Source organism: Lissotriton helveticus, chromosome 5_1 (assembly GCF_964261635.1).
Source record: "Lissotriton helveticus chromosome 5_1, aLisHel1.1, whole genome shotgun sequence".
Taxonomy (NCBI): domain Eukaryota; kingdom Metazoa; phylum Chordata; class Amphibia; order Caudata; family Salamandridae; genus Lissotriton; species Lissotriton helveticus.
In genome coordinates, this window is record NC_136065.1 from 30918212 (window position 1) to 30928219 (window position 10008).

Consider the following 10008-nt stretch of genomic DNA (forward strand, 5'->3'; position numbering starts at 1 on the left):
AAGCCCACACCCACGATCCATCAACCACATTCATGCATCCCACAATAGGTATTCCAAGATGAGGCTGACATCCTTTGACATCACACAACACCACATAAAAATAATGCTGTCCACCTTCATCTCAAAACATCACATCCATAGTTGGGCACCTCCCCCACACCCTAGAGACACTGCACCAATAACCCAAGCAGAGAAGGGTGCAAAGCCACTCACTTTCCAAGATACCACGCATACTATTTCAACATAATGGTAATTTGTTAATCACAATCGTACTCCTTTGAAAAAGGCCTCTCGTGCTATAGAACAAAGAGAATAAAGAACAAGATGTCAAACAGCCAAAACAGAAAAGGTAAATTTTTCCACAGTTGCCCTCAACACCACACCTACATCACAAAATCCCGCTTCCAAATCCGTATAAGATGCTGCCACAGAGACTGAACCAAAGCAAAATTCATCCACCAGAAAGATAAAGGCATATCACAGGCCCCCATTTGAAGATGTCACAGCAACACCTCAAAAATAAAATACCAAATGCCATTGTATAACTCGAGACAGCAAATCCAAAACAAACTGTTAATGGCCTGTGTCAATGTTGTGCAACAAATACCAAAACGTCTTGCTCTGCAGGTACCAAACGCCCCTTATGTGCTCCATCGAGTAGGAAGAGTATCCCCCAAAATACATTTCAAATACAAGGAAAGCCCCAAATATCACTGTTCAGTCTCTGTCAGCGCAAACAAGTCTTGTACATAAGATTCACAATCTGATCCTTTATTTTCCAGACTGCTCCAAAACCTCTAGCCAACAAGTGTTTTAACTCGCTTCACAGACTAGACTTCCTCAAGTCATAGCACTAATAATTCTTGCAAATATCTTCGATCTTACCACAGTAAGAATGCTGACAAAAGTATTCAAAAAGATTATTAATGTTTTCCAAGTAACAATTGTCATGTTCAGTCTAACCAGGGTACACGTCAAGTTGGAAACATCATGCCGGGATGCGGTTCCTGGCAGTGTGGTTCTAAGGTACCTTCAATTCCAGCTCACACTATGGACAATCATATACCCATGTGACTGAAAACGACAGCCCTCACTTGTGGAACTTTAATCCCTTTGAATACTTTCAGCAGTGTGGTTACTGTGGTGGGATTGAAGATATTAGTGAGGATTATTAGTACTAAGTGCTGAGGAAGTCTAGGCGATGATGCAAGATCAAACACATGTAATGTAGGATAGAGATTTTGGAGACATATAGAAAATAAAGGAACAGAACATGCTTACTACATGCAACACCCCCAGGTGTAATGATCTCACAGAGACTGAACAAATGCAAAGTAACCTGCCCAAAAGCCCCCACAACAAGGCAGCCTGAAACCTCATCCAGTACTGTTTATCACGTGTATGTGTAAAAAAGACCTTTTACTGCTCTGTGCACTATTCTTGGCTGATTACATAGGGGTAGCTGCCACCTGAGAGCCTCTTTAGAGCACTGTGCATGTGTCCTTTTCTCTTATCTGCACTGATTTGTGAGCCCACTACTATCACACTTACTCACTACCTCCACTGTCCGTCCTCCACCCTCTGGTACTCACCAGACATGTTGTGATCTTCTCAAGCGCCATCGCACCGTAGGGGAAGGAAGAAAACATGAGAGGGGAGGAAAAGAGCGATTATCGACGGTCAGTAGCACCACCGCTCTCTTTGGCTAAGTTGGATGTGTTATTTTCAGATCCATTTTACATTGTCCTCTGCTTGGACACAGCATGGACAGGGTAAAGGATGAGTTGACCTGGACCAGTGAGTACCTAAATACCAGGACATCTTTTATCTACAGAATCAGATCTTCTTTAGCCAGATCAGAGGTGGTGCATTACTTGATCCTCAGCAGTCAACAACAGTGAGCATGCCTTTTGAAGTTGATAAACTCATCTTGCAAATTAATAAACATATACCAGTGCCAAACTGTTGCTTATTGCATGGTTTTAATTGCAGGGATAGAGAAGCAGTGGTTAGGAAAGAAATAGTTATCAAAATTGTGTTATTTTATGATTTGCTACATGCAAGTTCTTTTCACATGAGCTCAACCTGCTCTCTTCATGCTGGTCAATGAGTCCCATCCTTTTCTAGCAAATGGGTTTCTCTCTTCCCCACGCCTTCTTTGGGAAGATGGCCTTCTTCCATCATCTGTGGTGAGTCTGGAACAGATTGTCTCATTTGACTATGATGTCCTGTTGCTCAGCTCCATCCCCTCCAATGGCTTTGCGTAGTCGGGCCCAGAACAGAGGCTGCTGGCCCAGGTCCTCCTCCCACTCCAGGTAGGTTTTCTTCTTCACCAGCTTGGCCAGTTGGTGGTAGCGGGAGAGGCTCCTCGTGGACACTTTCTCCAGGAACACCATCACCAAGGAATCCTTTCTCTCTGCCAGAAGGCGGTATGTGGCCATCCGCACTTCCAAGGAGCACCAGTGGCTGCGCAGGTAATGACGGCTGATCAGACACACCACCCAGCGGCTCCTATAGATGCTGTCCATGATGTTATCCAAGATGTCTTTGCCCACTTCGAAGTCCCTGCCATGCAGACACACTTTAAAGAACGGTGGTCCCAGCTCTTCCAAGTTGGGCAGGAACTCATGGACAACCCAAGCCTCATCGTAGCTGCTGTAAGAGACAAAGGCATCAAAGTCATATTGCTTCTTCCTGTTGTGTCTCCCACGATAGTTCCACCAGGTCCTGAGCATGTAGAAGAGATACAGGAGGTACCAGCGCACCTTGTGATAAAGCAGGGCCGTGATCAGGAACAACATGTTGAACGAGAAAGTCCCAATGTAGAGTGTGTAACCTATCAGCAAGCTGCAGTCTTTCTCCAGGAAATTCAGGAAATTCAGATCCTGTGGCCCACTAGAACATGTCTGAATTCCCAGCAGTGGCACTCTCACTTGGGGGTGGGTGGTCACCCATCTTCTGATCCAGGCTTGTTCACACAAACAATCTAGGGAAACATCCTTCAGATATATGTAGCGTAGACTTTCAGTGTGGTCGAGCAGACCCTCCTGTAGGGTTTTCACAGGTTGGGACTTGAAGATTACGAGCTCCAGAGAGACAAGGTCTCTAAACATGGTGGCCGTAAAGTGCTCTATCCCAGAATCCTCTAAGATTAAGGTTCTGAGGTGCGTCAGGTTCCAGAACAGCTGCTCTGGAGTAAGGAACCCCTTTTCTATGTCCAACTTTAGGTTTCTGAGATGGAGATGACGTAACTTGCGAAGAAGTGGCAGGGTGGCATTCAGGGGGCTGTAATCTTTGATATAGTGCACAAAACCACTGGAGCTATAGTATAAATGTTCCAGATTGGTGAAGCACGTTAAAGCCAAACGACTAGGCACAGTGTCTGGGTGTGAATTACATCCCAGTTCTCGATTTTCCAGTAGATGAACTTCTTTAACAAATTCCAAAGATTGGCCAGTGTTCAGGTCAATGAAAACATTTACAGCTTTAATGTAAAGTACCTTCAAGAAGGTACAGTTTTTCCGACATTTGAGGTAAACGGTTGACCCCTCAACTACAAGGTAGGTCAAGGGATTCTGTAAAACTGCAAACCCTGGTACATCTTTGAAGGTGAGCCTCATCTCTTCAAGCCGGTGCATTCCTATATAAGAATCATTGTCGCTTCTAAGCTGGTTTCCCAGAAGGTCGAGAACCCTCACGTTTGTCAAGTGATTGAAATAGAAATTCTCCAACAGAAAGAGCCCATTAGAACTCAGGTTAAGTGATTCCAGCTGCTCCAGACCCATAAAGGCATCTTTTTCCAGAGTTGGAATGTGATTCTGGCTTATATCCAGTGTCCGCAGATTGCCCAGACAGGATAGGCGCCTGGAGCCGATGCTGCTGATGCGGTTGGTAGAAAGATCCAGGTGTGTCAGGTTGGCCAGAATAACCTTGGGATGTGTCCCAGGTGGGCAGATATCTAGACTCTTTATCTTGTTTACAGATAGAATGAGGGACCTCAGGCTCAGTAATTTCTTGGCCATGTCACTTGTGAAAGTCCTTATGAAGTTGTCAGACATGTTCAGCGACAGTAGGTTGTCACATCCTTCAAACAACTTTGTGGAAAGCTTAAAAATAAAATTGTGAGCCACACTTAAGTAACTCACTTTCAGCTGCAACACCAAATTGCAGACATTTTTGATTTCCAGATAGTCTGCATTTATCATGGCATTTAGGGACAGAGTCGCAATGCTCTTTATTCCAGAGTCAACCAGCTGAATGACCTTCAGAGCAGTGTGATCCGCCCTGAAGACCGTGAGGTGAGGGAAATTACAGAATGCATTTTTCTCTAGTCTTTCCAACTTATTACCAGATAAATCAAGGGTGGAAATCCTTGGAGAGAAGTCTGAGCTCCTCGTATGTCCAGGCAGCTTGGGGAGATTGTCTGTACTAATGCAGTCCTCTTCACGGGCACTCGTTATACCATTCCTCATTATTTCCAGGACCTCTAGCGATTCCAGGGACTGAAGCAGAGTGGTCAGCCTAGATAGCCTACGACAGTCGTTCTCATATAACGATATCACCTGTATTCTATGTAAGGGCTTGAAAAGACTTTGTTGAAATTCTGAGTAAAGCACCACGTTTTCAAGGTCCAAGCGGGTTAGGTTCTCCAATCCACCAAACACCAGATCATCCATGTCTACTGGTGAAGTGTGATTAGTGTAATCTCCTTTGATTCCCAGATGTCTCAGGTTGGCAGCACCATTGAAGGCTCTTGCAGAAGCATAAAACGATCCATACAGATAGAGCCGGGTCAGGTTCTGATACTCGGAGAACGAGTCTGTGGGAATGGATGGTACGCGTAGCACCAGGCAGAGGGTGTCCACGTCCACTGGAACCTCTCTTAGATCCACCTCCATGTTCCTCACTGTGCTGCATTTGCTGAAGACTCTGAACCCCTCCAAGGGGAAGCCAAAGCAGGTCGGGGTTAACACTCCCGGGGATCCCAGCTGGTCCCACTCGTAGATGTTGCACGTGGCAGTGACCGTGTCTGACACTATGGTCCACAAACAGATGACAAATGGGCAAAGCACGGCTACAGGGAATGATCTCAGCGCCATTTCACGCCTCTGCTGTCTAATCTGTGGTTTGAAGTGCAGGTCTCTGGGCCGTGGTTTGCTGTATCACCTTAAAAGTAAGTGGAACATCCCTTTCCTCTGTGCTTGTCTGAGGGATAAGGGAGGGCCCTATGAAAAAGGAACCAAGAGAGATATAGATTTATAATTAGAAAAAAGAAGAACAGAGAGTCTGAGTGTATAAAAACAGAGCCAAGAGCAGTAATGTCCACTGCAACATGTTCATTCATGGGAATGTGAGACCGCCTTCCTATCCGTCATCGAACCCTGACCCTAATTAGAATTGTGACAAAGGCCCCGTACAGACCAAGAATCTTTATACATTAGCTCCAAGCATTGGCTACTCCAGGAAGTGAGAATAAAATGCATGTTTACTGCTCCAGCCTCAAAGTCCTTAGACATCAACAACCAGCACAAGTCCACCCCACCCTAAATACGCCCAGAAATCCCAGAGGACAAGCACTTCTACGACTGGAATCAAGAAGATTTAAGGCTTACTGAGTCCTTTTCCAGGGGCTGCTCCGGCTTTATGAAACTCAGTACCTGAGGGCCGGAGAAGCCAGAAAAACATTGTTACTTTCTGGAAGAAAAAAACATATATATTTTGGCGCGTATCAATATTTATGTCCATATTTATCAAGGTTTTGCGTTGCCTTTGTGCAGCGCAAGGGGACGCAAGGGCGACTCAAAACCAGAATGAGATTATCGACCCTGTGTGAATTGATAAATCTAAAGTAACGCAGTGCAGCGCCAATCCGTGTCGTGTGTTACTCTGCGGCAGGGAGGCGTGCCATGGGTGGAGCGTGAGTGTCTCTGTGGCAGGGAGGTGTGCCATGGGAGGAGCGTGGGTGTCTCTGCGGCAGGGAGGCATGCCATGGGTGGAGCGTGGGTGTCTCTGCGGCAGGGAGGCGTGCCATGGGTGGAGCGTGTGTGTCTCTGCCGCAGGGAGGCGTGCCATGGGTGGAGCGTGGGTGTCTCTGCGGCAGGGAGGCATGCCATGGGGGGAGCGTGGGTGTCTCTGCGGCAGGGAGGCGTGCCATGGATGGAGCGTGGGTGTCTCTGCAGCAGGGAGGCGTGCCATGGGTGGAGCGTGGGTGTCTCTGCGGCAGGGAGGCGTGCCATGGGTGGAGCGTGGGTGTCTCTGTGGCAGGGAGGCATGCCATGGGTGGAGCGTGGGTGTCTCTACGGTAGGGAGGCGTGCCGTGGGTGGAGCGTGGGTGTCTCTGTGGCAGGGAGGCGTGCCATGGGTGGAGCGTGGGTGTCTCTGTGGCAGGGAGGCGTGCCGTGGGTGGAGCGTGGGTGTCTCTGCGGCAGGGAGGCGTGCCATGGGTGGAGCGTGGGTGTCTCTGTGGCAGGGAGGCGTGCCATGGGAGGAGTGTGGGTGTCTCTACGGCAGGGAGGCGTGCCATGGGTGGAGCATGGGTGTCTCTGCGGCAGGGAGGCGTGCCATGGGTGGAGCGTGGGTGTCTCTGTGGCAGGGAGGCGTGCCATGGGAGGAGCGTGGGTGTCTCTTCAGCAGGGAGGCGTGCCATGGGTGGAGCGTGGGTGTCTCTGCGGCAGGGAGGCGTGCCATGGGTGGAGCGTGGGTGTCTCTGTGGCAGGGAGGCGTGCCATGGGTGGAGCGTGGGTGTCTCTGCGGCAGGGAGGCGTGCCATGGGTGGAGCGTGGGTGTCTCTGTGGCAGGGAGGCGTGCCGTGGGTGGAGCATGGGTGTCTCTGCGGCAGGGAGGCGTGCCATGGGTGGAGCGTGGGTGTCTCTGCGGCAGGGAGGCGTGCCATGGGTGGAGCGTGGGTGTCTCTGTGGCAGGGAGGCGTGCCATGGGTGGAGCGTGGGTGTCTCTGTGGCAGGGAGGCATGCCATGGGTGGAGCGTGGGTGTCTCTGTGGCAGGGAGGCGTGCCATGGGTGGAGCGTGGGTGTCTCTGTGGCAGGGAAGCGTGCCATGGGTGGAGCATGGGTGTCTCTGTGGCAGGGAGGCGTGCCATGGGAGGAGCGTGGGTGTCTCTGCGGCAGGGAGGCGTGCCATGGGTGGAGCGTGGGTGTCTCTTCAGCAGGGAGGCGTGCCATGGGTGGAGCGTGGGTGTCTCTGCGGCAGGGAGGCGTGCCATGGGTGGAGCGTGGGTGTCTCTGCGGCAGGGAGGCGTGCCATGGGAGGAGCGTGGGTGTCTCTGTGGCAGGGAGGCGTGCCATGGGTGAAGCGTGGGTGTCTCTGCGGCAGGGAGGCGTGCCATGGGAGGAGCGTGGGTGTCTCTGTGGCAGGGAGGCGTGCCATGGGTGGAGCGTGGGTGTCTCTGCGGCAGGGAGGCGTGCCATGGGTGGAGCGTGGGTATCTCTGCGGCAGGGTGGCATGTCATGGGTGGAGCGTGGGTGTCTCTTCAGCAGGGAGGCGTGCCATGGGTGGAGCGTGGGTGTCTCTTCAGCAGGGAGGCGTGCCATGGGTGGAGCGTGGGTGTCTCTTCAGCAGGGAGGCGTGCCATGGGTGGAGCGTGGGTGTCTCTGCGGCAGGGAGGTGTGCCACGGGTGGAGCGTGGGTGTCTCTGTGGCAGGGAGGCGTGCCATGGGTGGAGCGTGGGTGTCTCTGTGGCAGGGAGGCGTGCCATGGGTGGAGCATGGGTGTCTCTGCGGCAGGGAGGCGTGCCATGGGCAGAGTGTGGCTGTTTCCACGCATCCACCCATGCATTCTGACACATTCCCAGATTTACCAACACGCGTAGACCTGGGAATGCATCAGAATTGTTCGCCTCTCCACCAGAGGCGCAACGAGGAGAAATATCCTTATTTCTCCTCATTTTTTCCTCTTTGTAAGTGAGCTGCATTGAGCAGCACGCGTAGAAGGAAGAAAATGCCTCTGAGGATTGTTTTGTGCAGGAAGGTGTCCCTTCCTGCACAAAAACAATCCCGCCTGTAACACCCCCACCCTTGCACCATGGTGCATAAATGCCTACGTTGGTGCGAGGCAGGAGTTCTGTGCGCCAGCGCAGGCAGCAGGAATGCAGCATATAATGTTAAATACAGCGCATTGCTGCCCTCTCCCTTTCATGCAGCGCTGGCAGCAGGAATGCACCGTATATTGATAAATACAGCGCATTGCTGCCCTCTCCCTTTCATGCAGCGCAGACAGCAGGAATGCATCGTATTATGTTTTTTTTAAACAAAATAAATTTATATTTTTTAGGATATATAAAATCTAAACCACCAGATAGAATAAACCTCAGTTGGAAAGTCATCACTGGACGAAAATTGAAATAGGTAAACACCATCTTGGTAAAATCCATTTTGTCAGATTAATAAATTATGGACCGAGCAAAAATAACATCTTGTCCTGCTATTGTTTTCTTTTGGTCTAGAGCATATCATCAGATATCAAGAAGGGATATAGGGCCCGATGTAGGTAAATCCCATTTACCGATTTTGAAATACCGAATCCTACCGAATCGGTATTCAAAAATCGGTAAATGGGATGTAGGTCCCAACATCTGGATTCGTTACCGAATCCTTAACAATTCATTAATTACCGATTCGGTAAATACCGAATCGGTAATGCCCATTCATTCCTATGGGCTTTGAAGCCCATAGGAATGATTAGGCATTACCGATTCGGTATTTACCGAATCGGTAATTAAAGAATTCACAAGGGTGCAGGGGGTGTCACTTTGACACCCTCTAGCACCCCCAAAACGGGCATGTGTGCAATGTGGCACACAGACATGCCCTAAGGGCACGTCTGTCTGTCACATGGCACATGTGTACATGCACAGATGTGCATGTACACAGGAATCGGTTTTTTACCATGGATTCGTATTCCATGGTAAAATACCGATTCTGTAGGCCATGTGCTGATGGAACATTGGCTACCTACATTGCATTTTCGGTAGTTCTACCGAATCGTCATCATTACCGAATCGGTAAATATTACCGATTGGGTAACTTTACCGATTCGGAAATGATAACGATTCGGTAAAATTACCGAAAATGTGCCCCTACATCTCGATAGCCCTTTACCGATCGGAAACGGCCGAAAATCGGTATTTTCGGCCGATTCCGATCGGTAAAGGGCTACCTACATCGGGCCCATAGTTCTCGCTTAGGAACCAGACTCATTCTTGATGTTAAACGTAGTACATACCATGTTTTAAGTAAGTGACCTTATACTTTGAACGAATTCACCTAAACAAACCCATGGGTTCCCTTATGATGAAATAATAGGAAAGTATTAACCTCCCACTAACGGGCTCCTTCGAAGCCCCACCTCTATAACTATTCTATCCTATACAAGTGGTCAGCAACTGAAGGAGCTGTATATGAGGTCTATAGTTGTATGGCCTTATCCATCATCCTTAGCCATATGTGAGATATTAATAGGAAAACATAATCCTTTTAATAATGACCTTTGTCATGCGCCATTTGTATTTGTCACAAGTGGCCATTAAGTAAGGGAGCTAAACTGGGCACTTTAGATTATACACCCTTCTCTAAAGTTAGGCTTTTGCGATCCCATGAACCATTAATTCTATACAAGCTATCATCTACTGGAACTAATGGTACTGTATGGCTGCATGTCCATCTTTATATCCGCCATCTGCAGTCATGATGTTTGGGTGTCTATATATTGGCCTAAACCCCAAAAAAATGTAATTGAACTCTGTAGCGGCTAGTAAGGCTAGGAAACGAAATTAGTTGATGCAAACTGTTGAAATGTTAATACGTTATTATGATGGAAAGACTGAGACTACTGTTTGAAACTTTATAAATTAGAGCATTATAAAGTAAAAAAGTTTTTATTAAAGAACTAGGATTTGAAGAATGTATAACACATTATGTATAACCTTCAAAACAAGTAAAAGCAACTTATGCAAGGGCGCACAAGGCGGTCTGTACTAGTATTCAGTATTGCAG

The 10008-nt window shown here is 48.7% G+C and overlaps 1 protein-coding gene across 1 annotated transcript; it reads right to left on the bottom strand.

Annotated features, from left to right (window-relative positions):
• Window positions 1-2193: 2193 nt before the first annotated feature.
• LOC144752913 (uncharacterized) lies at window positions 2194-5099 on the bottom strand. The gene has a single exon (XM_078640739.1). It carries the CDS (start codon window positions 5097-5099, stop codon window positions 2211-2213), a length of 2889 nt encoding a protein of 962 aa, XP_078496865.1. The 3' UTR covers window positions 2194-2210.
• Between the last annotated feature and the right edge of the window lie 4909 nt (window positions 5100-10008).

Excerpts from the sequence above, each read along its gene's own strand:
- LOC144752913 (XM_078640739.1), bottom strand. The coding sequence starts at position 5,099 with ATGGCGCTGAGATCATTCCCTGTAGCCGTGCTTTGCCCATTTGTCATC.